The 27820-nt window shown below is 37.3% G+C and overlaps 4 protein-coding genes and 1 long non-coding RNA gene across 7 annotated transcripts in view; 3 read left to right on the forward strand and 2 right to left on the reverse strand.

The window, feature by feature from the left end:
- LOC306994545 (insulin receptor substrate 1-B) overlaps nt 1-3507 on the forward strand; it is a 58189-nt gene extending 54682 nt beyond the window's left edge. For both annotated transcript variants that reach the window (XM_079605114.1, XM_079605115.1), the window contains one exon: nt 2486-3507. In XM_079605114.1, the coding sequence (XP_079461240.1) occupies nt 2486-2493 (8 nt within the window). In that variant the 3' untranslated portion in view covers nt 2494-3507. The remainder of the gene's footprint in view (nt 1-2485) is intronic.
- A 5040-nt stretch (nt 3508-8547) lies between these two features.
- On the forward strand, nt 8548-12241 carry LOC306991335. 2 transcript variants are annotated; one of them, XR_013796076.1, is made up of 4 exons: nt 8548-8684; nt 9630-9700; nt 9832-10450; nt 11115-12241. It is a non-coding gene; the product is annotated as an uncharacterized lncRNA (long non-coding RNA). The 2 variants fall into 2 exon arrangements; XR_013796077.1 differs by having other exon boundaries at nt 8581-8684; nt 9832-9990; nt 11115-12225.
- Nucleotides 12242-12456: 215 nt separating this feature from the next.
- LOC306991324 (uncharacterized protein) lies at nt 12457-16708 on the reverse strand. Its single transcript, XM_079599057.1, has 3 exons — nt 16606-16708; nt 16457-16515; nt 12457-16327 (listed from the first exon to the last, which is right to left on the reverse strand). The coding sequence occupies exons 1-3, from the start codon at nt 16626-16628 to the stop codon at nt 12780-12782; spliced, it is 3630 nt and encodes a 1209-aa protein (XP_079455183.1). The 5' UTR covers nt 16629-16708; the 3' UTR covers nt 12457-12779.
- A 191-nt stretch (nt 16709-16899) lies between these two features.
- LOC306991346 (RING finger protein 227) lies at nt 16900-18515 on the reverse strand. Its single transcript, XM_079599077.1, has 2 exons — nt 17871-18515; nt 16900-17766 (listed from the first exon to the last, which is right to left on the reverse strand). Exons 1-2 carry the CDS (start codon nt 18316-18318, stop codon nt 17708-17710), a joined length of 507 nt encoding a protein of 168 aa, XP_079455203.1. The 5' UTR covers nt 18319-18515; the 3' UTR covers nt 16900-17707.
- A 5329-nt stretch (nt 18516-23844) lies between these two features.
- On the forward strand, nt 23845-26075 carry LOC306994653 (uncharacterized protein). Its single transcript, XM_079605343.1, has one exon. It carries the CDS (start codon nt 24648-24650, stop codon nt 25254-25256), a length of 609 nt encoding a protein of 202 aa, XP_079461469.1. The 5' UTR covers nt 23845-24647; the 3' UTR covers nt 25257-26075.
- Nucleotides 26076-27820: the final 1745 nt, after the last annotated feature.

Consider the following 27820-nt stretch of genomic DNA (forward strand, 5'->3'; position numbering starts at 1 on the left):
GTTTTGTTTTCCGTGCTGAAAAGACTGGCATGACTTGTCACCAGCGTATGATATGCTGTGGATGCTGCATTTCCAAATGTTTGTGTATTGATGCTCATCTGATCTCTCCCTTCTTCTCTCTCTCTCTCTCTCTCTCTCTCTTTCTGATTGAGTCTCTCTGTGTTCTGGTTGGAACGAGTTGTTCTGAAGGGACTAAATATAGCTGTGCTCAGAGAGGAGCAGAGGTGGCGGGGGCAACCTTTTTACAATTAGAGCCAAGACTAGAAAATTGAGAGCAGCAACGGAAAGGAACATTGGTCAATTTTCAGGTCATCAAGAGTTATTTTGTTTTTGCCTGTTTGTCAAAACCTCTTGGTTTATTTTTGTCATTATTTTTTGGCGTTGCAACAGTTTAGACCAGGATTTGGGGTTAGAAGTAAACATACACAACCTCCTACCCTTTAGACTAAATTAGATTCTAGATGACAATAGTTTTATAAAGATTGGGCGTGTTAAACTTGTGATGGTAAATGTTGTGTAGTGTCTCCTCTAGAGATAGACCATTATATCAGCCGGGACAATTAATACATTTGGCAGTCATGATGAGATTGTCTCCAAATGGCCAATTAACAGATTGTAAAATCGTCTGGCATTATCAATACGTATTTACTCCGTACTGTAGGTTGGATGCAAACATGTCTGGTTGGTTCAGGTCAGTTTTTGTAATTGCACTGTGTATTTAATTTAGGGATGTAGTATATTAGTTTAGAAGAACATTCAATTGTACATTTTTCATTGGCTGGCACTTTTATCGAAATAAATGAAGACCGGGAGTGCATTAAGGGAATACATTTGATCATTTTGTGTTCCCTCTAAATTAGTTGCTGTCCCTGCTTTGTGTGTTTACTCAGATTACTTTTCACAAATAGCAGAATAATGGGTGGAAATGAAAAGATGTTGGGCAGAGGAAAAGGGACTGGCTCATCTGTGATTTTATGAATAAAGACATTCAATTTGTTATTCTTCAATGATTGTTTTGTTTATGCCCTTGTCCACATTTGCAGACCAACCGGTGACGCACATTGGATTGATTAAATTACTCAAAACATGCATATTTTGTCATATGCATGCATGCATTAAGCCAGTGTGCGACTTAAGTGTGATCTCATTCAACTCTCGGAAACACATTTACATTTTCATGGCAGTAGGGTTTTATTGCACCTCATCATGACATTAATGGCATTTAACCCTGTACAACTCGATGTACAATACATGAACAAATAGTTATTCTGATAAGAAAAGCTACAATAGAACATGTCTATTGATTTTCTTGCAATGGCACGAATCACTGCCACTGAACAGCATGTGAAGTAACAAGACCTCTCAGCCAGAGTTCACGTTGCCTTGTTCTTAAACTGCACATTTATTCATGTTAGACCTCAAAATCGGACATTTATTTTATAATATACTAGAATGAATTTGCTTCATTCAGTATTTTTGCTTAAAATCCACTGTTTAATACTAAAACTAAAACAATAAAAACATTAAATTGAAATAAAATAAACATAAGCTGAAATAAAATCTAAACTTTAGCTTATTCGGTTTCAGTTGCAAATGCAACATTTCTCATTTTTGTTTAGTTTAAAGTTCCCCTATTATGCTTTTTTGAATATTACCTTTCATGCAGTGTGTAATATCGCTGTTTGTGAATGTAAAAGGTCTGCAAAGTTTTAAAGATCAAAGTGCACGACAAATAAAGTTATTGGCTGTGTCCAAAATCGCCCCCTGTATCCTCATTCACTATTCACTACATTAGTCCACTGCATGAATTCAGACTGTTTAATAATCATTTGAAACTTGGCGAACAAGCTGAACAAGATGAAGACATTTATCTTGAACTCTGTCATGGAAACTATGCATAAACTTTAATTACAAAAACGAATAATCAGTTCAATGGAGTTTATTGTATGATATTACGCTGTAGCCACATGGTAATGGTCATTTGGTTTCTGACACATGCTGTAAGCGGTCGACCAATCACAACCGGGCCGTCTGACCAATCAGGGCAGAGTAGACTTTTGGAAAGGAGGGGTTTAGAGAGACTGAATCTTCGAATGAACCGTTTTCAGACTCTTTAAGAAATGAGGTGATGTGCAATGTATGGTATAAGAAAATGAAAGTGTTTGACCTTGGATGCATGTAAATCTATTGTAGGAGATCTCGAAGACAAAATTAAGAAACTTTAAAATAGTATAATAGGGGCACTTTAAGTTGTAGCACTAAAATAACTAAAGCTAAAAACCAAACGTAATAAAAACTATTGTATATAGACATTTAAAAAAATATATATATTATAAAAATGCAAATCAAATCAAACTGTATAAAAATAAAATCTAATTATAGATATTAACAATAACTGTAATAGTATATCAATTATACTAAAATTACACTTCCCATGTTTTGTATAAGAATATGCAACATTACATCTCATTTCTGTCTTTTTCAGAATGTTGATGCCTCAGCAATGTGGAATTCTGGGAAACGTACTGATGGCGCTCTCCCGTGCACCTGATGCACCTGCCAGAGAGAGAGAGAGAGAGAGCGAGAGAGAGAGAGAGACGAGTGCACAAACCCAGCCAACTTCGCAAGCACTTTGGAAAGACTATTCCGCAATGATTGGTTGCTGCAATCGATGGGAACAAGTGCCAAACGAGACAAGCGACATCAATCTGTGCTGTTCAGACTCTCAGCACACAAGCACTATAACCAATCAGAGAGGAGAATGACGACAATGGAGCCAATGACAATGACCTTTGACCTTCAACTTGAACAGTCTGTGTCCAGTATTCACACAAAAAAACTACAGTGATTTGCAATCGTTGAACATATTATATATATATATATACATACAAAAAGTGCCTCGTTTTCAATATTAGCTTTCTAAATATAGACTTTCAATTGTTCAGGCGTTGACTGATGTGCTTGAAGGTTGCTATTCTTTTACATTGCAAACGCTGAACTGATACAGGAAAGATGGTCTTTGGGAAGACAACGCTGATGGCACTGCTTCTGGTGATGATGATGAAGATGAAGATGATTCTCATCATGGTGTTCAGCTAGCCTAGCATCACAGCTGTGTGGATTGACTAGTTCCTTGTTTGTTTCTCCACCCTCTTTGCCCCATGCATTAGTACTTAAGTGCCTGTCTCCTTTCCGCCTCCCTTTTTCTGCTCTCTCCACAGTGGTGTCCTGAAAGGAACCAGTCACAGACATTTGGCTCAGTGACACGAAGCGTCTATTTTTACTCTTAAGGGTGGGGTGCTTCTGTGATGGTGTCCTGCGGTAGATTACCTCAACTGGCACGCAAGGATGCTAGCTGACCAATCCACACTGGACTATACCAATGAGAGTCCGGAATGGGGGTGTTTAAAGGCTTTTATTTGGGAATCGTTCCCACACACTGTATCACAGTGACACCCTTTGCTGGCAAACAGTGGTAAAATAAAAACAGGAGTGTTCAAAACATGATTCTCTCTTATGTTTTCCATTCCTTTTTTTTTTTTTTTTGTTATGATGAAAATGTCTTATACATATTTTATTTATAGGGATAGTTCACCCTCATATCGCTCTAAACCTGCACGACTGTCTTTTTTCTGTGGAACACTAAAGAAGATATTTTGAGAAATGTCTCAATGTTTTTGTCCATATTATTGAAGTCAACTGTAACCAAAACTGCTCGGTTACAAACATTCTTCAAAATATCTTCCTCTTTGTTCCACAGAAGATAGAAACTCACACAGGTTTGGAACAACATAAGTATTCATTTTTGGGTGAACTATCCCTTTAAATAAGGACACACATTCTGCCTTGTCATCGACCTCTAAATAACCTCGGGATTGAATATTTATTTATGCTTTTTAGTGTGTGACAGTTGTGTTTGCACTAGTGTACCTGTAAGGTAATCTAAAAAAGTAATCAATTACTAGCTACTAATTACATCTTCAATGGTGTAATTAATTAGATTACTGTAGTAATTTATCTAAAAAGTATTGGATTACTTATTACGAATTACTTTCTAAATCCCATAAGGACTTTAACCAGTTGAACAATACAAGGTTAGACATGAAATTCTTGCTCTGAATTCTTTCAAATAAATACTATAAAATTATTATTTAACTGCCCAAAGTGTGTAAAGGGACAGGGAATATTATCTTTAACATTACATTTTAATGTTAAATCCACTATTGTTTTACATAGAGTTGTTGTATAGTCTATATAATGAGGGATGCACAATATATCGTCCACCATATCAATATCGGCCGATATATGTTCATTTTTAATGAACACATATAATTCCATTTCATTCAGTTCATTTTATCGGCCCAATAAGAAAATTAGGCCGATATATTAAAGCCGATAAATAATGGATTTTTCCTTCAGCTGTGACACTTCATTTGCGAACTTCAACATGATGGTTTTGAATTGCTTGAAATATTATTGGAATCACTTCATAAAGGAAAATATTGTGAAGTGCAACATGTGCAGCGCAAGTCTGTCATTTAGGCGACATATAATAATAATAATGAGAACAATATTATAATTGTGTGCTTGGGTTGTGGCTTTTAATGGTGAGACTTTTGTTTTTATAATTAGGCTCTCAAAAATAACATTTAAATTCATCGGCCAATATATTGGTTATCGGCTTTCAAATATAAAGAATTATCAGTTATCGTATCGGACAAAAAATGTAATATTAGTGCATCCTTGTATATAATATTTAATGCAATTACATCAGAAGTAGCAGTAATTAAATTAAAGAGTAATCCCTGACTTTTTTCAAGGGAAAAGTAGTATTACTTAGTAATTAATAACACCCCACACTGTATTGTACACATATTATGATTGTTCCTTACTCTTTACTACTTGCTTAGGTACAAAAATAAAAATGATTGTTTATTGGATCCAGACTGAGTTAGTCTAACACACAGAACAGCCCATAATGCAAATACACACTGAACAGAAGCAGTTTCTCCTGTAATCATAAGTGGAATCCCACATATTGTTCATTCAAAAGAAATGATCTCTGCTTTGAGTGCATTTCAACAATCACACCACGAGTTAATCAAGGCCAAGCCAATGAACGGAAACAATATGCGTTTATAGATGTCATACATTCAGTTCCACTGAAGTCAAGGTTGGAGTTGCAAGGCAAAATATGGGATAATTTATCCAAAAGGATAATATTTTGAAGAACATTTGGATCCAAACAACATCAAACCCACAATTGACTTTCCTGTATGGACAAAACAACTCTGAGAGATATCATCTTCAGAAAATATCTTTTTATGTCTCGCGTCTTTTGTAACGTCCCATGACACAGCAGTCTAATAGCGTGGAGATCAAGTTAAAAGTTCAATAAGAAAAAACTTTTTTAACAGCAAAATGGCGTTCTGTGTGACCTGGCCCATTAGATGATACAGCGTTTCTACAGGCTTCGCTGCTGCAATGTTATATAGCTACTTTGGAAGAAACTTTGAGTTGTTCTCATGCACTCTGTGTTTGGTTCCTGTTGACAAACTATACATGTATATATAAGTGTATATTAAAAGTGTATAAATCACTTGTTTTCTTAAGTAACACTGTCCAACAGTGACACTCGCAGGTAAAGTTACAGCGGGACGCCGTGTGTCTCTTGCCTCCCCTGAGCACATTGACTTTTAACAGACCCCCTAAAGCGTGCGGTGCGTTTGGTGGGGGGTAATTGAGAATGAATGGAGGAAATCACGATCTCCATCCTGCTATGATTGGATGTGATAAATCCCGCCTCCTGTTTTCATCCGCCTTCCAGGTTCCCAAATCAGTCTGAATGAACAAAATGGTAATGGGAAGACTAATTAAAAAGTAAGTAAACAGCTCAGCCACTTCGATATCACAGCTTTATATCACGTCAAAATCAAACCGGACACAGCCTGAAAACATGTTTGACTTCGGGGTTTGTAGTGAGCAAACTTGAGGAAATTAAAGGTAAATCTTCATGTCTGTGATCAGTGTTTACCGAGCTCGATGACTGATCTGAAAATAAGTTGACTTAAAAAGAACCACTGAACTTCAATTCACAAATCAAATATAATGTTTGTTATTACTGGTTTTTAGTTGTTATTTTGGAAATAAATGTAAAAATGCTTACAAACGCTAATTTGATTAGATTTATACTTGGTTTTAATAAATAGAACATTAATCAGATTATTCATGTAAAAATAAAAAATAGAAATGTATTTAGTATTTTTATGTTATGTAATATTTATTTAACCCAAAGCATTTACAACATTGAGTGTTTCTGGGACATGATTTTACATTTATATATATAAAAAACTGAACACCTGTGTGTGTGTGTGTGTGTGTGTGTGTGTGATTCATGTCTTTGTGTTTATGTCTGTTAAAAAAAAACTGGATTTAAATGTGAAATGTGGGGCTTTTTGAAAAGTATTGTATAGATTTGCTCTATTTTCTGCCCAATTTCGTGGTCAACTCAAACCAAAAAAAAAGAAAGAAAAAAATCACTTATAGCATTTACACACTAAAGCAAGCACATATTACATATTACTTCCGTAATATATTCAGCTTCATAATCTCATAATTATGACAGACTTGACATTATTTCTCATCATTTTGACAGATTCTTGTAATTGCGGCTTTACTGTGTATCTCTGACAATCTAAATCTCTGACAATGTAACTTTTTTTTTAATCTCAACTACTTTTTTATCTTCAGTCTGAGGTGGAACCGGCTTCCATGGCATGCGGCCTGCATGCGTTCTCTGCGTAACAGTATCTCGGGCTATACATCTATGAATAGCAAGCTGTCTAGCTTTAGCCAGAGCTGATACCGTACAGTATACAGAGTCTTAAGGGTCATTCCACACATTTTTCATGCACGTTTCACGAGCACAAAAGACATCTTTATGTGGAAAGTCTGGTTTCAACTTGTCATGCGCACTCACTGACATCGGTGTAGGAGGCTGGGCGTCTAGGATTGGAAGTGAGGGCACATATTCATGGGTGGCCTATTACCACAGGAGCACTTGTATTATTCAGAACACACAGTGGCCCCGGGACGGCTCTTCTCGAGGTGAATTAAACCTCGGCACTTAAAAACACTTGCTATGCAGCAGCATTTTGTGTTCTTGCGCACATCAGCAGCACACACATGAGAAACCTGATGGCCACCGAAGACACAAGCACTCTCACCTACAGGAGAAACACAGATGTGAGGTTCTGCTCTTCCCGTGACCTGGTTTGTAATCCACACGTGCCTGTATTTTCACCGCCTGGTCCTGGGGGTGTGAGGCTCAGCACACGGCTGAACGCTAGGAAAGAAATGCATGGCTCTTTTTGAACTTTTGACATTAAAAGAAGTGACAAAAATGAGATCAAAAAGCTGAATGTATTAGCAGCTGGCAGAAGCAGATAAGTGTGGATTTTTTTTTTAACCCTGTGCATGGATTATTCATTTTAAATTTATACTGCAATATTCTATATATTAAAAAAAACATAACTGTGCACTTTGATTTCATGGTGACTTTAAAATTCTTTTTTTTACATTATTTGGTCATGCAGGCTACTGGATATGTTAACAAATAACCAAATATCTATACAAGCATTGACTCTACGTCAACGCTACATAACACACATTTTTTTTCCGATCCAATAAATTCCCTATGTTTAATGTTTAAGTTTTCACTGCACTGTTCTTTTTTTCATGAAATATTCTGTTTAATTTAGAAATGTTATAATACAGAATTAAAATGGGTTGTGATGGAGTTGGAAGTTTGCCTTCATACAGAGCAGAAGCATATAGAAAATGAGCAGAGGATATTAAAAAAACAGTAGAAAAAAATTGCCTATACAGTAAAAAGGAAATATTTGCACACTAGGCTACTGTTAAAAAATGCGGTCATTGCTCACCAAGGCTGCATTTAGTAGATCGAAGATAGAGTTAAAGTACTAATATTGAGAAATATTTCTACAATTTAAAATAATTATTACAATTATTTCAATAAACAAAACAATTTTTGTTCATATTAAATGATTTATTTGACGCAAAGATATATCTTCAGCATCATCACTCTAGTCTTCAGTGTCACATGATCCTTCAGAAATCATTATAATATGCTGATTTGAATCTCAAGAAACATTTATTATTAATATCAATGTTTAAAACAGTTGTGCTGCCTAAAATTTTGTGAAAACCATGATACGTTTTTTTTCAGGATTCAGCATAATTTGTTTGAAATAAAAAATAATCTTTTGAAACATTGTAGATATGTTATGTCCCTTTTGATCAATTTAATGCCTCCTTGCTGAATAACAATATTAAATTCAGAAAACAATATTAATGTGAATCATACCCTTACCTCCATAGTTTCTTCAAGTTAGCTATTAAAGACATATCGAAACGGGAGATTCAAATAATTGCAGGGTTCTCTCGTTTTAAATAAACACAAAAAAGTTATTTAGGTTAGAAATGTACTTGTGCTATGGTAAAATACATGTCAGTGACACAGTGCTGCTTTTGTCACGCATTCAGCGCGAGACTCACGCAACGTCCACGTGACACGTCCGTTATCTCACACAGTGGAAAATACAAAATAGCATCGGACGAGCGAAGAGGACACGGACAACGTAGGACAGACAAGACAATGCAGGGTACTTTTGAGTCTCAGTTTTCATATTTTGTACGTGCTATTACGAAATTCAAACGATAAATACTGTTTTGGCGTGACAGATTGCTGTAGTTCCTCAGTTCAAGCTAGAGGGAGCGCGCGCGAACTTCTCATCACTTCTTCTTCTTTACTGCTTGTTATAACACAAAATAAACAAGAATGAACATCAGAGGGTTTGTTGAAAGAACCTTACTGAAATGTATAATGTCCCATGAAATCTCTCTACCAGTGTTTCAACTGCGGAAAGACGTCAATAAACCAGCTTGTGAACAATATGCTTATGCTACATTTAAGAAAAACCATGTTATTCAGTGTCCACAAACTAAAGTTAGTGAGAAAAATGCATTCTAGAGAGAAGAATTAAAAAGCACTATATTAACCTACACATTCATTAAAAATATATTAATATAACATTATTATAAAAACGGTCTAAAATGCAATTATACAAATCAGTTGTTAATTTTAACTTTTATACAGGTTCCCTGTATAGTTTACAGTATTAGTAGAGAAAGTTTTTTTTCCTAGAGAAAAATGAACATGTAGTATAATATATTTATGTCCAAACTGAACCACAAGCTTGTGAATCATAATTCCCCCACGGGAATAATTCACACTCCAAGCTATAACGTTACTCAAAAGTTGGCAATTTCTTTCTTTACATATAGGGGAATTCAGGTTGATTTGGGACACCTTTTCCAAGTCATCTCAATGGGAAAAACTGTCCCACTCACCCTGAATTCACCCTAGTGTTGACATGGCAACTAGTAAATAGGCCTACCTAACATTTTGTCATGCTTAGCGTGTGTGGAAACTTTTAAACCATGTGTTACAACTACCCTCGCTCACCCCAGTCCAGCCTCAAAGTTGCTAGCTTTCACCTTATGCTAATTTTATAGGGCTGCTAACCTCGCGACACACTCTCTTACAGCTGAGCTTCAGCAGGAAGTCTTCCTGCTTTATTACTTCCCTTTTGGCTCAGCGAGGCAGGAAGACCAGCAAGTATGTGCACACGAGAAAGAGAGTGACAGACACACACACACACACACAGTAGTCTCTTGGTTATCATAACAAGCTAATTCAGCATTTACGGGTTTTCTTACAGTCCTCCATTTAATCTCCGTTCCTCACAGATTTAAATCTGACACAGTTGTAGTCAGTAATGCGTTTAATCCATGAGCCTCATTGATTGCCCAGTCGTTTGAGTGGATGGTCCAACCAAAGTTCAGCAGACGCGGGTCGATGGGGAACAGTAGTTTTGCTGTGCGTTCTCATCGCCCACAGCATGGAGGGTAATTATGTTTTAATGCATTTTAATACCCAGTCATTACCGCTAAACAGAAACTGCTTTCTTTCTGACCCTTCTTCTCTCTCCAGTTTCTTTCACTCCATGTATCTCCATCTCTCTACCTGCCATATTTAGCATATCAACATGTTTATGTGCTAAAAGCTAGTTTAGACAGTCAAACTGAGGAAGCTCAGATGAGATTTAGGGGTTCTTTCTGAATGGCTGAGACTGAAGCTATCAGAAATTGGCCTCACATCTGAACAAAAAGGCTCCCTGTACCCAAGCTGTACCCTAAGACAGAGTGTGAATAGCCGAGCGGTGCGAGAGCGGGAGGGGTCGCGTCACTACGGGGCCTCTGGATTTTATTTTCCCCAAGAGCTGCCTGAGATCCCACAGACACATGCTACAGAATTCCCCCGCAGAAAGAGGGAGGGACGGAGGGAGGGAAAAACAAGACGACTTGGGTGAGAATGCAACGTGTTCACACACTCAGGCATTTCTGTCGTTTAGCTTATACGCTTACTTGTTATAAAATACAGAAGTGGATAAAAAAAAAAGTGCATCAAAGTTGTCGTAAGACAAGATGGGTATTGTTCAAAATTCATGCATAACTTGGATGAAAGGTTTTGATCCACTTCAAATGTTGACTACTGTAATTAAAATGTCCAACTTTTTCATACAGTAAAGCTTTAGATTCTCACGGTAAACTTCTTAAGGACGTGGAATGTTCCCATGTCAAGGCATTTTTAGGGGGAAGTGTGGTAATCCATTGTACAATGTATGTGGTCATGATTGACAGAAAACCCCTCAGTTTTTTTTCTTTGTCCTGGCCTCATGCTGGGCAGTTCATATGGGGCGTAGACAAGGGGATTTTTTTCTGCTTAGGCCCCTCTAATGGGAAAAGGTTAGGGGTCGTTCTTACAAATGTGGCTGTTACAGCTTTGATGCAGAAGCAAAACTCTAACCCTCATTAATGATGTTTTTTTTGATTAATCAGAAATTATTTGTTCAATACAGTCAGTGTGATACATTTGATTTTATTGCATGCTAAATACAGAGTGATAATTGTGTGTTCACACATTGCAGGTTTGCTTAAATACAAATACGTATACTTTTCTTTTTTGGCAGTTCTGTCCTTATTAAAGAAGAAAGCACAACTCCACCATGAACTCCAAGAACCCCGTGAGATCATTCTGACAGCGCACACATCCCATCTGGTGGCCATCTGAGGCACATGCACTGAAAATATATTGTTGGATCAACCTTCCTTACATATTGTGGACAAAATTTGATTTGCGACTGGGTCAAGCTTATTTCAGAAATACATTTTAATGCCATCATAATATACTGGGGAAAGGAGGTGAACGTGATTTCACTAAATACAACATGATATTTGAACAACATTCCAATCAACCAATCAGATTTGATGGACAAGTTTACAGTTTATGTCAAGTTTAGGCTTACAAACAGGGTTAAGTGCTTCTACATCAGTGTTATTCGCCTATTATTCCCCTCTGGTTCTAGGGATAAGTTATGGGTAAGGTTAGGTCTAGGGGCAGGGATAGGGTTAGGACAAACTTTTCAGACAGGAATGTTGTTCCAGGATCAACAAAGTATGTTGATCCAGGAACATGTCTGACTTTCAGTTTTTACAGATGAATAGTTTCCATTCATCTCAATATCACAATTAAGTAAACAGGAGTGAAATTTTTAATATTTTCACTGTTACGTGTTGCATTTTTTTTGCCAAGTGTTTATTAAATGTTCTTCTCTCTACTCTAAACATTTTAAACAAAACATGTTCACTTGGGAACATTGTTACACATGTCCTTAATTTCACTATTAAAATAAATAGATAAATAAAATAAAAATCACTCATTGATGACATCATACTGCAGGAAGTGACAATATTTTGATAGAAAAACAACAACACAAACCCGAGTTACGTTTGGATTTGATGGATTCTGTTTTGTGTTTTATAGATCACACAATTAACCAAGCAAGCATCGTCATGTAAACTCGCAATTGCTCACTGGATATTGGCTAAAGGTCCTTATTTCTTGCCATTTTATAAGTTGAATAAAGGTTAAGTGCCTGATTTTAAGTGCCTTCAAGTCTGGCATTCAATTTCATAAAAATACTTCCTTAAAAGTACAACACAAGCATATTAATGATCTTATAAGTTCCAGAGATTAAAAGTTACTGCACAACAGGAATGACCCAGCTAGATCCGGAAAATAAATAAACCAATGCGGAAATAAACAATTATTTTCAATGCGTGATTAAGTTACAGCTCTGCATTTTGCCTGAACAACTAAAATCACAGTTTTTTAGTAGAACTCATAAAAGGCAACTTGGAAATTTACAGCAAACTGAGCTTAGATCCATGGGGAGTTTGGGAACTAAACTATTAGGAAATTGAATGCATATTCACACATGTACAGTATGAGCCCATGTCCACATGTTCATCAACAAGAAACCTTCTTAAACTTAAATGTTTAGGCTATTACTGTATTAAGACTCAGTTTGATATAAGATATCATATTCTCAATATATTGCTATGCTTTAAAAAAAAACATGGGAGAAATATAAACCAAAATGTATATTAACAAATGCTGTTTATCAAAAGGAAATAAAGAGAAAACTATATGAAACTCAGAAGAACTCACAATTTTAATGCAAATGAATTTGATGACAGATCTGGCGCCATCTACCTACAGAAGAGAGAAACACCTCACATTGTAGTCTGTCGGCGTCGATGACGGGCCACATTGAAGTAAATACAGGCATCTCTCATTCTGAGGTAATTGTGACCAACAAAGAGGTATTGGGTATCGATGTTCCCTCATACAATGGATCAGTACCCTCTGCTGTAGATGTAGTATGATCCAGCGGTGGCTCAGAGGAATAGACAGTTGGTTGAGGTAGAGTATAGTCTTCTGTAAATGACAGCTCAGATTGTGTGGTGATGTCCATAGCAAGCTTAGACTGTGTGGTGATGTCCATAGCAAGCTCAGATTGTGTGGTGATGTCCATAACAAGCTCAGATTGTGTGGTGATGTCCATAGCAAGCTCAGATTGTGTGGTGATGTCCATAGCAAGCTCAGATTGTGTGGTGATGTCCATAGCAAGCTTAGATTGTGTGGTGATGTCTATAGGAAGCTCAGATTGTGTGGTGATGTCCATAGATTGTGTGGTGATGTCCATAGCAGCTGTTGTCATAAGCTCAGGTCCACTTAAATCCACTTCAATTTCATCAATTTCATTTTGTAAGGCCAAGGTCATAGAGAAATTGCCTTTTGTTGTGTCATAAAGCAGCTCTTTAAAGAGCTCTTCCATCAGTTGGGTTGAATTGGAGGCGTTTTGACCACTTACCAGATCGACTTCTTCCTTTGCCTTGCTGACAGCAGAACGTGGTTTAGTGAAGAAGGAGCTACCTGCTATATCTGAGAACCGAACTGGTTTATAATTGTTAAGCCCTGTTTTTGTTGAAGACATGTTGAGGTTTGATTTGGTTGAGACTTTATTAAACGGATTAACGTACCTTCCGACAACAAAGCTGCTTGTGGGACTTGATGCCTGGGACACACCGATAGCACTGAGGTCGAGATCCGTTTCATTCGTCCAGACTGAAGTTACATTAGCTTGTTGGATGTTAGCTTTACCGTGATGTTTGTTAGCAGGTCTGTATATAATTGACGAGCTGTTGGTTTTATGACTACTAATGTCAGCAGCTCTATATATTGCAGATTGAGAGGATGGGATTGCATTTATATTCTTGTTTGAGTTTTCTCCAGATCCTTCTTGAGTCACTTCAACCTGCCTGCCAGTCACAACACTGCTTGTTGGTCTCAATAATTCACTAATATTTGTTTGTGCTACTCCAACTGAGTTTCTGTCCTTCGTAACTTCCCTTGTTGGATTTACCAGATCTTCATGCTCCTTGAAGTTATACCTGTGAAGTGGCTGGATAACAGCATTGCCCATTTGAGGAGATCCAATCATTTTGTTCATAAGAGAAGACTTGAGGATCGGAAGAACAGGCTCTGATGTGGGATACCAGTGACTGTTGTTAGATTTCATGGACGCAGAGTACGTGTTGGGTCCAACAAACCCGCCGTTTGAGGATCTCACTGTTGGTATTTCACCTTGGTTCGATTCAGTCGGAGCTTGAGTGGTCTGTGCTGAAGTAAACCTGCTTGAAATCCAATTCTGAGAGGTTTTTGACTGGACTTCATCCAATTTTGATCCGTCATCATACCCCATTTTAGGATGCTCCTTTATTGTACCAAGACCTGCTGAAGTATTTGTGCTGATTACTTTCTTCACTAAAGCTTGACCTCTATCAACATGGTGCTTTGGAGCGTCAGACTTGGCGTTACTTCCAGCTTCAGTTGAATAGACAGTTTCACGCTGAGGTCCATTATCAAAAGAATCAGGTTGTTTTTCTTGGCTTGCTTCAATGTCCTTGATCTGGAAAAGTGTTTTTTCATAGCTATTAGGCATCAAGGGTTTGTGAGCAAGTGCACTTAGGGCGTTACGGGAATGAGGGGCATGTTGCACATTAGATAAATAGTCTATGAAAGACTTTTGGACAGAGTGCATTTCTGTTTTTTGTAGAGTTGTATGCAACGTAGGGGCATATATGAAACCTCTAAAAGCAAATGGCTTTTTAGAAGTCAGATAATATGGTCGGGTTCGGCTACCAGATACACCTGAATATTCAGATGTGTCTTGAGTACCAGACACAAATGGACTAACGCTGTGGACGTTCTTCATTGTGTAACCCGGCGCGAGACTTGGCACCAGATAATTTTTAGCGATTAATGATTGTGCTGTACTTTGGCCGGAGGAATTCAGATCGGTCCTGTTTCGCGCATTATGCTGACTTGGCTTCTTTAATGAATTATATGTTGAGTCTGGCAGATTCAAATTTATATCATGTTCTGAAAACAAGGTGTTCTTTGCAAAGTGCATTCGTGGGGTCAAATGTGTGCCCTGTTTTGACTGGTTGGACAGCGTAGACACCGGTCTTCGGATGCCACTGTTTTCATCTGATGAGGACTCTTTGTAAGAGCGGGCAACATTGGTCCCTGAAGGCCTGATGGCAGACATGCCTGTTGCCGAATTATCATACTTTTGACTGTGAAACATTTGAAGGGGCGAAGAACTCGGACTACTTTGTCCCCGATTTTGGTACCCATTTTGTGTGGGTGTCAATTGAATGTCCTTGAAAGTGTATCCGCTCATGGCCGATTTTGTATTTCCATACTCAAAGCTACTTCGCGGATTTTCTTTCGGGCTGGCGACCCTTTCAGAGTTCGACTGCTTGACCTGATCATGTTGAGAAGAAAACATCTGAGATTTTATTAAGGGAAGGATGCTTTGACCTCTATTTGAATTTGACATCTTAATCACAGGAGTTATTGGGGTTTGAACGGATGCAGGTTTGAACACCTTGGAAAGAGATACATCCCTCATATTCTCATAGGAAGTGGCTTCGGCCCCAGCATAAAAGTCACGTGGCATTGATTTGCTCGCTTGCTGATTTGCTCTTACAATTGAGAGAGACGGACTTGATGGTACAAATTCTCTCAGCACTTTTTGATTCTTGCCATTGTGTTGAAGCATGTTATCAAACAGAACATTTCCATCACTTCTGTGCCTCATGTCGTGCTTCACAGTTGAGCTTCCAGACATGTAATTAGCTGGAATTCTTTTAGCATGTGCCGGTCTGATGATCGGCAGGACAGGAATGATTTCCCTCAAATTGGGTTCATTGAGTCCTAATGGTCTTGAACTGCCTGAATACATTTCTGATTTAGATCTTGAAATATGCTGATAGTCAAATGACCCAGATCTATAATCATTTGCAGCATGCATTTCATTCCTCAGACCTTTCCTCATCAGCCATGGGGCCAGATTAATATCACTAGAGCTCTTTTGGTTCGCGGTGAAGTATAAAGGATTTTGTTCCCGTTGGACTGTTTGGAAAGCATAGCTTCTTTTGGCATCAATTCCATCATCATATTTGACGCTTGACAATTCAACAGGATTAGGTCTACTATTGACATTGGATGAGGTATTTGGGACTGAACGGTAATAGATAACATCTGCAGAGGCTCTTGCCTCAGTGGGACTGAAGCTTGGATTTTTGGCATTGCCATCATTTCTCTTACTGTATAGAGAGGAGTTGATCCTCGGCAGCGGATATTGGTTGGTAAATTGTTCTACGTTCCCTTGAAGAGTGCGTATTACTGAATTTTGGATGGCTGGATTAACACTTCTGAAATTTTCCAATGCCTGGTTTTTGATCTTTGGATCATTTTCCGTGATGTCTCCTAAAGACATAATATTCTTAAGTTATTTCTAAATAGATACAGCAGCAAATTTAAAGCCAGCTTATTTCAATGTTTTCTGAAAAACAGAAAGCCGTTCTAAATATTTACAGACTCAAATTTAAATCTTACCTACTGACAGTTCAGGAAAACATCCCACAAAAGAGAGAATCAAACAAACCAATGGCAGTCTATAGGGGGAAAAAAGTAGTAATTCTTAAGAATTACAATAATGGAAAAATTGGTTTATGAACTGGTGCAATTAAACAATGAATGCTTACCTCAGATAGTATTGAAGAGACATGCTTCAAGGACTAATGAACTTGTGCTCATGTGCCACACAAAGCTTTTTTTTGTATCACACCTGCTCAAAATTACCCTACTGATGTGGGCTCACTGAAACACTAATATTGTTGATCAGTATCTTGCTGATCACTAATGAGGCTCACCTGAATGCATTTAAAGCTAAAGACACACACATTTTCAAACACACACTCACATATCTCTATGGGTTCTAAAAATATTATGAAAATGTGGGACTCTGTCATTTCTGAAAACAAGACAGTGTGCTAAACTTGTCATAAATATTACAAAAAGTTTTATTTGGTACACATGAGGTATACAGTAAATCATATACAGTAAAAAATATGTTCTCTTAAATACATGTAAAATACTTAAAATAAATATATAAAAATAATTTGTGATCTTGAAACGTGTACAGTAAACATAATTGAGGCTCTATTTGATACAAATGTAACACTTAACAACTCCTTATAATCATACTAATTAAAAGGATACAACAAATACAGGTAACATTTATCAAGTCTTTCATACAAATAAATGACCATTAAAAAAAAAAAGGAGTAAACTTATTTTTTCTTTCCATTATTTCGTAACAGCAAACAACATCACCAAAGAGATGACATTGGCCTAAAATTAATAATATACTGGCAATGTGGTTCATTTCAGCCAAAAAAAAAATTAAATACGTTTTTTAAACATGTTCTGTTCTTATGTTTATGGGTTGCTGTGGGACAACCCTATATTTCTGTTATGGCAACAAGCCACACCCAACAGCAAACTGTCCCACAGGCGCTGACATTCCACCTCTTCAGTAGAAACGCACACAAAAACAAAAACAAATCATGACATTCATATATCTTTGTCAGTCACTCAGAAGTACAAAGCAGGGCACGGACACCAACAGTCATTGAAGGGTCCATGTCCACCCCAATTATTCAGATTAGCAGTAAACCAGTGTGTTTTTCAACAGTTGGTTCTTCAATGATTACAACTGGTCCATGAAATCGTGCATGTGTGGTTTCATCTTTTGAATTGAGGAATGTCTGAGATCAACAGTTGAGACAATCAACAACTTCGATTTCACATCATGAAGCAGGACATCTTTGCCAGGTCCCTTATGTCTTCATCAGTCAAACAATCTGAAAACACAAATGACAATTAGTATTTAGGTACTCAATTAGGCTAATGTATTAAACGCAGATGCGAGTGTACAACGAGCACGTTATCGAGGTGGAATACTCACTTCTCCGAGTCCGCACACGATCCCCAGTGACTCTTTTGCACAGGCGCCTTATGCTTTTCATCAGGTGTCCTTTTCGGGATGTAGGAGCAGGAGTCGGCGAAACGTCCTCTTTTGGTGGGCTGGACGCGTCCCTCTCGGACTCCTCAGTGTCGTCTTCATCATCATCATCATCATCCGTGCATTCCTCCGAGCTGCGCGCGGTTGCTATCCGCTCAAAAATGTCCTCGTCTACCGGCAGGTTGTCTTGGACTCTCTCCGCCGACAGCGAGGTGGAGTGACGGCACAGCGGACACGCTATCCGGGTTACGGTAACGGGACTCTCCGCGGATCTCGCGAGCGTCAACAGGCAGCTCTCACAAAACGAGTGTTTGCAGCTCAGGTGTCGAGGACACCTCCGACTGACGTTGTATGTCCGGTAGCAGATTCCGCACTCCGTGTCTGGAACCATGATGTCCTGGTTGCTGAATTGTTTCTTGTTGCGAACTCCTCTTAGTTGATAGTAAAGTCAAGTGCCGGTGATTCAACCCGGGTTTTCTTATATAGCTAGTTTGGTGAAGGCGGGGGTGGTGTAGGAGGGAGGCGTGTTTCGGCACTCACTCACTCACACACTCAGGAAAACTTCCTTTAGCAACAGGATTTGCGTTTATAAACAAACTAAGTGATGTAATCGGCTTTAAGCGCGGTGATGTCATTTGCCCTCTAAATATATGACCTAACATGATCAAAAGTTAAATCAGATTGCCCTCTAGGCCTACGTGTCTTACCATGTTTTTACAGATGTATTTTTTACGTTTATAAATAGAAATGGTGCGAGTTTAGGTTGATTGGGACACTTTAACCTGTCACCCTGAATTCGCCCCTAAGGCTTGGGATTCCCCATTTACTGATTTTACCAGGCATTTTAGATTTATGAAAACACCTATATTCCCATCATCAAAGGGAAAACCGAAACCTTTCCACAGTGTGTGTGTGGGTAGATCTTACTGTAGCCTAGGGTTAATTCAGGTAAATCTAGTAGGCTAGTAAATCATTGTCAAAAGAGGGGGATTTCATTTTGGGTTTTTTTTTTTTTTTTGATTCAAGGTGACGTTTTTGTCACACTCACACAGAATTATGTAAGTTTGTTAAAACTGGAATTAATTTATATATATATATATATATATATATATATATATATATATATATATATATATATATAGGCCAATGTCAAATAAATGGCCTTTTTTCTTTTTCCCCCCCTAAAGTTTACCGGAATCAATGTCTTAATGAAACACTGAGTGCCCCAATACTGTAAGTTTGGAGGAAACATAAAAATAAACAATTGATTACAGTAAGGGAAATACAAAACAGGAACGCAAAGAGCCTTTTCCAAACAAAACCACTGTACACCCCACTGTGTGATTTCCCAGAATGCACCCCCTCCCGTTTTCTCCCGCCCCGTCATTCCCTTACTTGGGCTTGGGTGTGCCTCTGCCTCAAAACTGGCTTCAGCCGGCTGGCTTTTCCTCTGCTTTCTGCCACGGGACATACTTCCTCAGAACCCACATTTCTATTGTAACGCTTTTGTGTTTAGATCGAAGATCAGAATTCCTGTTTTGTCCCTTTTCGGTGTATGTGGGCGAACTTTATTTGAACAGCATTATGAGTTTAACACACACACACACACACACACACACACACACACACACACACACACACACACACACACACACTCACACCTACTTATTGTAGAAATACCTAAAACTATATCATTCCTGTGTTTTACAGTAAATCCTGAAAGAGGAGTCGTGACATGTTATACGTGATCAAGACAAAAATAAAGGTCAAAGGAAGTTGAGAAAGTCAGCTGTGGGAGGTGGGCTGAGGATGTGTCACTGTCTGCCAAGTTCAACGTGCAGTTAAACACTCACTACTAAACTAGACATGTGACCGTCTGCACGGTCTCGTAAGACTCGAGGGCAAACGACTTGTAATCATTTACTCATGTAACCGCATCAAAATGCCAATCAGTTATTATTGCCCATGGGTTTTCCATGTTACAGTGCAGATATCATCTGTGAAAAGTAAGTGCTTAATATGAAACGTTGTGTCCTTTTTCAGTGTATACGGGCCTGCCTAATAATGCCCCAACTTTATTTGAACAGCACTGATAAGTGAAATTATTGATATTTAATGGCTTTGCGGATGCATAAACCTTCCTGATTTTGATTTGGGCATGATGTTCTTTAAAGCTTAAAAGAAGTGATCCAATAATGAAAATGTTGTGATGTTACAACTTGTTGTGACTGACTTGTTTCTGCGGAAAAACAAAACAAAAGAACATATTTTGAAGAAGGTTTGGCCTGTTTCTGTCCATATTTAAAAGTTAATATGGTCCGAAACAACACTGGACCCAAGTGACTTAAACTGTATTGACTTTTTTTTATGAAGATCAATCCAGAAAAGTTTATATATGGTGTATGCACTTCATATGCACGTTGAATAGTGATAAATAGGGGTCTACTAACCTTTTCCAACAAGAAATTGTCTCTTTTGTTCATTTAAGCTGCACAAATAAGTCATTACAAAATTGAATCATTTGCTAAATTATATCGCTCTTTATTTGACATAGCTTAATTTAATGGTTTTTCACAGCACACTCTAAAAAAGATGGTTCTTTAAAGGTTATTTGCATATATAGTAACATTTCCATTTAGAACCTTTATAATCGGAAATGTTAGAGTTCAGGGTTCTTTATTCCCTCCTTTTTTTCAAATCTGTAACTGTCAAAGCCTCCTCATTACAGACTGTCAACACACTCTCAACAGGTAAATTATATATTTCCTAAAATGTCTATAAATTATAACTTTTGTAAACTGTCGCTACATTGTAGCCGGTTTCCTACCAATCATGTGTCTTTCTTTTTTTTAGTTTAAAAGAACATGCGAGTGTGAGCCGCTCTGTTCAGTTAAGGATCATCTTCTGTTCTCCACAAAGTAAGTAACAGAGATATTGAATCTATGATCCATATATATCAGATTTTACTTTATGCCTAAACATGCAGTCACAAAAAACTAGCTATCCCATGACTCATCACTTTTTCCTTTTAACACAGTACAGGGCTCACGAGTCACATACTGTCATTTTTGCTAATTTTGACCTTCACAAACATAATTGTTTTTACATAATCAAATGGAAGAGACACACTGTAACTCTAAACTCAATTGTTTATTTCAGATGCTGTCTCCGTCGTAACTTTATCATGCAGAGAGAAACATGCCACTCAGAATACACACATAATGAAGGACGTAAAGACATAGAGGATTGTGAAGATATTTGACTGGAACTTGGTCTTCGTTGCATCTACAGTTGAAACTCAAAAAATTTGAATATCGTGCAAAAGTTCATTTATTTCAGTAATTCAACTTAAAAAGGTGAAACTAATATATTATATCGACTCATTACATGCAAAGTGAGATATTTCAAGCCTTTATTTGTTATAATTTTGATGATTATGGCTTACAGCTTATGAAAACCCCAAATTCAAAATTAGAATATAATCAGAATAACAAATAAAGGATTGAAATATCTCACTTTGCGTGTAATGAGTCTATATAATATATTAGTTTCACATTTTAAGTTGAATTACTGAAAGAACTGAACTTTTGCATGATATTAAAAAAATTTGAGTAACCTGTACATCATGTTCAATGTCAATTGTTATTTATTAATGTATTCAGCCAACAAATGTTGCTAGAGCATTTTTTTCTACAACTAGATATTATAAGACCAGGCAGATAGAAGACTAAAAAAAAAACAATAAGAATGAATAATATATATAAATAATATTAATAATACTAATACTAACAAAAATAAACTATTGTTGAAAAGGTTGTTTTTGACACCATTAAGGTTCTATAGCAGTTTCAAAGCATGGTTCTTTATGGAATGTTATAAAAATGGTTCTCTTTAGCACCAAACCCTAAATTGGTACCAAATTTAGAACCATCAACTGTATCGAAAGCAAAGTATACAATAAAATGCTGTAAAAGTAATATTTTGCATAGTGGCACATCCATGAAAGCGTCCCACAGCAACAATAGCTCTTGTGCGGTTCCCTCTCCTAGTAACCAAGTCCTCTCTTGATAATACATGTCAGTGAAACCAGCTCCCACCCCAGCGATACGAAGCATGGCATCAGGGGAGGGAAAGAGAGAGACTGAAAGAAAGAGACAACAGTAAACGTGCAGAAACACAGCGTAAAAGCAGGTGGTGTTAAACGGTAACTAGAGTTGGTTTTCTGTGACTTTAAACTGACCCAGAATGGACCCTGTACTCGCGTTTGAAAAGGCACAAACCGCCTCATCTTGAAAGAAAAGAGGCGCTGGACTGGTGAGTGAAACTTTCATCCTTCTTTCACACTTTGAGCGAATAGAATATGAATATATGAATAGATTAACATATATTCACTTAACCTTTCTATTGTGTTGCCAGTTTTCTTGAATAAATATCCTTAGTGTAGAATTGTCAGTGTAACTACATTCATTATTTCTGAAAACAACATCCTTGTGTAAGCAAGTCACGACCAGGTGTTCTTGTTTGATGTTGTGTGGTATTTCAGGTATAATTGTAGATTGCCACTACAAATGTGAACAAATAAACACTTGTGCATATTTAGATCTGCAACACTTACATTTTAATGCATGTTAAAGTCCACGTCTGCACTTTTACGATATTGTTGCTAATTCTATAGAGACTTGCATTGCTAGGCAGCTTCTCCTGTGAGTGATGGTTGCTTTGACTATATTTCCCCATTGAGAGTTGGATTGAAACTGCAACACTAATAAGACAACAGACATTAGAATATGGCCTGGGTATATTAGAAGTAAACGGCTCTAATAAACAAATCTGTATTTGTCACTTTTCGTTTGTGCAGTTATCATAAATGTGTACACTTTTTTTTGAGGCTTATGAAACTGTTTCTATGTGCACGAGAAAGCTAAACCTGATGAAATCCTCACTAATATGTTGTATCTCCAAAACCAGAGATGACACTTTCATATTTACCAAATGTCAGTGTATCTGCACATTTAATAATCATAATCATAATCACAAGGTCTATGTTACACTTTGGTGATGTTTTGTTATTGTGCTAAGACAGTTTCTCAACATTTCAGCACAAAAGTGATTTAATGTGCAGGACGTGTGTGAGAAGTGATTTGTGAAACTGGGTCTGTTCCACTAGATTAAGCAGGTTTAATCTGTTAAATAAAAAAGTGGAGTATTTCATCTTTATATGCATGTATATATGTAAAATGGTTATGGATGCAGCTATAGCACTTAAAACGTACATTTTTCATTGAACGGTCAAGTCATTTTTCATATGTCTCTTACAAAGTATTGTAATTTTAGCTGTAAAACACTGTAAAAATGCTACAGTAAAAATCGTTTGGTTTACCAGTGAGTTCGCTTACTATAAGTAGATCAAGCATGACATTTTGTGTAATTTTACAGTAAAATACAGTTAAAATTGTACATTTGCATACCTAGAATTCCCTGTATGTGTGACATTTCATATTGGATAGATTCTCATTTAAATAATGTTTCTTTTGAGTTTTTATCAGTTGTATGAGTTATGTACATGTTAAATGAATGTTTATAGCATTATTTTAGTGGTAGTGTTTTGTGTTTGTGTGTATTTGCACCTTCTACATAATTAGGATTTATATCATCTTCATGGAAAAAAGTACTTCTACTAAGTTTTTTCTCTCTCAAAATAATGCAAATGCTTTGCCCATCTGTGGCAGTGCCTTCACATGCTGTCAGAATTATCATAAATATGAACTGCCTAGTTAAAAATTGGACATGAACGGGCTCTCAAGTCATATTTACCACTGGGAATCTCAGGGATATTTTTGACACCCAAGTTCCCGAGTTGGGCGAGTCATAAACTTTAAACACGGCGGAGGGGAGAACGATTGCTGTTCGTTTTTACACAACAGCTAAATTGTCTTGTCTTGTAGTTAGTGCATATTTATGAATAATCATTTGAAACATATTGTGTGTTTTATACACCGAGAAAATAGCTTGTATTTGACCGAAATTCCACAATCGTCAGCATCTGACTAGATTGCGCTGTGATTGTGAATGTTTATACGGTTTTCAATGAATAAGGCGCTAAATGTCGTTTTGGCTTAAATAAGATTTTCCCATGAATAAACCCTGTGTTCTCCATGCTTTTAATGTTGTTTATATGTCTATGTGGTGTTTTTAATATGCTTTAAGACAAACCATGTGCAAATTCATAAGTCTACACCATTGCTGAGTATTTCTCCTTAAAACTGCAGTGAACTTAAAAACGCGGTTTGAAATCGCTGGTGTTTCTGACATCACAAACTATCTTGTAACCAATCAGGTCATCGTGTGATCGTCAACGAGTGAATCTCTGAGCTGGTGTGAGTGAGTGGAGGCGGGGCTCATTTGCATATTCATAGAACAGTGTATACTAAATGAGGCAAGGGTGTAGAGTTACATTCAAGCTATTTTAAGGGATTTTTTTTTAAGGAAAAAACTTTTAGATGTGTCATTTTGGTGATTAAAGATGAGTTTTAAGGGATATTACAATTATTGACCACAGTGAGATCTTAAAGTGTATGTTTATATGAAAATGTTTGAAATATGGCACCAAAAACGAACATTTAAAAATTAAAATAACTTTTTTTTTCTAGGTTAATTCAGACCCTGGAAGTCCCTCCTGAAGATTTAAAGCTCTGTGGCATCATCCCGAAGTCCTCCATCATGTCAGAGACTCGACCGACCCCTGCACAAACTGAGCTTCCTTCAGAGTCTCCAGAGGTGGAGTGTCCTGTCTGCTATCAGGAGTACGACCAGGACTCCAAACTCCCGCGCATGCTGGAGTGCCTTCACGTCTTCTGCACGGAGTGTCTCCGCAAAATCCAGCTCACTCCTTTGCACCCGCCTGACCCCAACAGCGCCCCCTCAATCTCCTGCCCCCTGTGCCGCCACTCCACCCCACTACAGGGTGGCGACGCTTACTCTCTCCCCTGCAACTCACGGATTCTCGCCCAGCTCCCTCCCGTTGCCTTCCGCCTTCCTGCGTCGGTGTCGGCCCGGCTGGCCACGGTGACCCAGCGCCTGGTTCTGTCCCTCGGGGAGAGGGATACGCGCTTCATAATCCTGCCCACTGTTAGTCTGAGGGTGGAGCAGATGGGAGACCGCACAGAACGGGTAAACCCACCTGGGGTGCTGCATCGAGAGATGGATGTTTTGAGGAGACACAAGAAGAGTCTGATGTGTGTTCAGGTTCTGGCTATCATCTTCTGGATTGCGTTTGTGCTGACTTGTGTTTTTGGGGTTGTGTTTGGGCCAAGATTTTTTCACAATTAAGAAGTTAAGGACATGGGTGTTCATCCTCTAAATGCGTTCATTTATTTATTCTGTCCCTGCATCTTCCAAATGAGAACTTTTAGATCATTATAAATAGATCGTTTTGATGACTGACAGGTTGAGTAATTTAAATCTACAGTTGCCCTAAAATATTTGAACATTTCAAATGTTTGAATTTCATTGGATTAAAAAAAACTAAATATAAGCCAATTGGTATTTTTAGATAGCATGAGCAGAGTTTAAGCAAAACATTTCAGGAGGTTCAAAGTTTTTTTTATTTTATATTTTGTTCAAAATAAAGTATTGTGACACCTGGTTGACAAATGTGAGAGGAACATAAATAAGAGCCATATGGCAATTCATCTGTTCAAAAAAATATCTTAATAAAAACATAATCTCTGCGTCGCTTCTACAACATTTCAAATCCCTCAGTCAGTTCTCGCCATCTCCAAACAGCCAAGCTAATGTTGATTCTTGTTTTATTACGAACTCTGTCTCGTTCTCTTTGAGGTTTGAGATTTAGCGGCTCCATGTCAACCTTTCTCACTCACTGTCAACTAACCTCTGTCACTCACACACCAGACTCACGTCAAAGTAGCCGGAGAAACTTCTCTCTATTTATAAATATGACAAGGCGAGTGACACGGCAATTCCACATGAAAACCATCCGACACGTCTAAAATAGTAAATCAGAGACAAAAACAAGTTTTAAAAGAAGGATTGATTGTGTATTAACGTATGATTTACATTTAGGGAATTTTAAACAAACAAAAAGTTACATAGTGTACCTTTCAAAGAAATGGGAAAATTGTGAGGTAAGTTCTGAGAATAGCTCTACTCTCGTGTCATGAAGATTTTATTTGGTTTAATATTTTGTTTAATTCAATTTATTTTATACATTCAAGTGTTCAAATACTTTATGGGCTCTCTCTATATGAATTAATTTAGTTCATATTACAATGCGTGTATAGTCTTACAATTATCCCTGTCCTTGACTGTTATGTGAATATTTATCTACATATTTTGTAAAATAAAGAATGATATTCTCTTTCAAAAAAAGTTTGTTGATTTTTAAGCAAACATGTAGAATATAGAAAATAAAACCTCATTGGTTTTTCACTTGAAACAACAACAACAACAATGATTGGCATTTGAATGTAAGATTGTTTGATCTGTAAGTGGCTGAATGCAATGCAGCATCCTGGAGACCGTCCAGAATGGGCTTTTTCATAAATGATAATGAGTCCCTCTTGTGGATGATACACAGGGATACATCTGTGGACGGTTTTGATTGCATGACAAGGTGTGCTGGACTGAAAATATTTGCATATAAAATAAGAGATGAATACTGTTTTTAGTCGATTTCTGTATATACACAAACCTAACAAATATTGAACATTGCTGCCAAAATTGCCCAGGAAAAGACCATAACCCTGATAGCAGGGTTTGTCATACTACATGTGGCATGTTGTAAAAATGAGAAACTGAAGTTTACTCACAATGATTTGAGAATGAAAATGAAATAGGCCTATCTACAGTAAAACTCATATTTACAATTATAGTCTAGTAAATGTTTTTTCAGTATTATTTAAATGGTAAAAATATTAAATCATTTTATTGTTTTTGAAAGATTTGTTATCATTTATATTTATGCTCTGATTCAGATTTGGCTTTTGCTGCTATAACGTTTAGTAGAAGTTGCTAAATGATATTGTGCTGTAATTGTGTCATGACGTCATAATATTATATAATAACACACAACCTCATCATCATGTAGAATAAAGTCATTACTCAAATTAAATAAAGAACATTTTAATTTTATAAAAGCAATATAAACTCTAAAAAAAAAAAAAAAAAAATCTTATAAATTGCCTCTTTTTGTGACTTCCTAACCAAATAACTGCCCTCTTAAAGGCTCTTAACTGAAATGGTTTGACTAAACCCTGTGTCTGGCTGTATATGGGGTCATCGGGATCTTGCAAAGTCAGACATGTTCCTGGATAAAAACATATTTTGTGGATGCTGGGACAACATATAATAGGTTCGACCTTCTAAATGAACACGCCCCATTTACTGAGTCGGTTTTTTATATTATGAGCTATGCTCAGAGCAGCACTGATGTTTACAATTTTTGTTAGTCATGAACAAATCGTTTTTTAACATATAGGTTGAGTGAATAATTCAATGACTCTTTCACAACACAAGTTGCCGCCTACTTGCTTAAAGGGATACCCAAAATGTTTTATTCTGTCATTACCCTCATGTCGTTCCAAAACCGTAAGACATTTGTTCATCTTTGGAACACATGAAGATCTTTTGGATCAGAAAGAGCTTTCTGATACTCCACTGAGAGCTACGCAACTACCTTAAATGAACCTCATTGGTTCTTGCTGAAGCTCAAACGTGATGCGTAACACGAGAATGAACCTCATTGGTTCTTGCGGAAGCTCAAATGTGCTGCATAACGTAAAATAATCTCATAACATGTAAAAGGTTCTCACAAGTCAAGCTAACATGCTTTAGCTTCCGTTTAGCAAACCCTTAAGACTTCCTTTCATCTTCGG

The sequence above is a fragment of the Phoxinus phoxinus genome, assembly GCF_949152265.1.
Source record: "Phoxinus phoxinus genome assembly, chromosome: 2".
In the NCBI taxonomy this organism is placed as follows: Eukaryota; Metazoa; Chordata; class Actinopteri; order Cypriniformes; family Leuciscidae; genus Phoxinus; species Phoxinus phoxinus.

What these genes read in the sequence shown, in the direction of transcription:
- LOC306991324 (XM_079599057.1), bottom strand. Translation starts at nt 16,628, where the DNA reads ATGTCTCTTCAATACTATCTGAG. An exon ending in TCTCTTCAATACTATCTGAG is followed by an intron (nt 16,516 to 16,605) that starts GTAAGCATTCAT and finishes TTCCCCCTATAG; the next exon opens with ACTGCCATTGGTTTGTTTGA. An exon ending in TTTTCCTGAACTGTCAGTAG is followed by an intron (nt 16,328 to 16,456) that starts GTAAGATTTAAA and finishes TTATGTCTTTAG; the next exon opens with GAGACATCACGGAAAATGAT.
- LOC306994653 (XM_079605343.1), top strand. Translation starts at nt 24,648, where the DNA reads ATGTCAGAGACTCGACCGACCCCTGCACAAACTGAGCTTCCTTCAGAG.
- LOC306991346 (XM_079599077.1), bottom strand. Translation starts at nt 18,318, where the DNA reads ATGGTTCCAGACACGGAGTGCGGAATCTGCTACCGGACATACAACGTC. An exon ending in TCGTGTGCGGACTCGGAGAA is followed by an intron (nt 17,767 to 17,870) that starts GTGAGTATTCCA and finishes TTGTGTTTTCAG; the next exon opens with ATTGTTTGACTGATGAAGAC.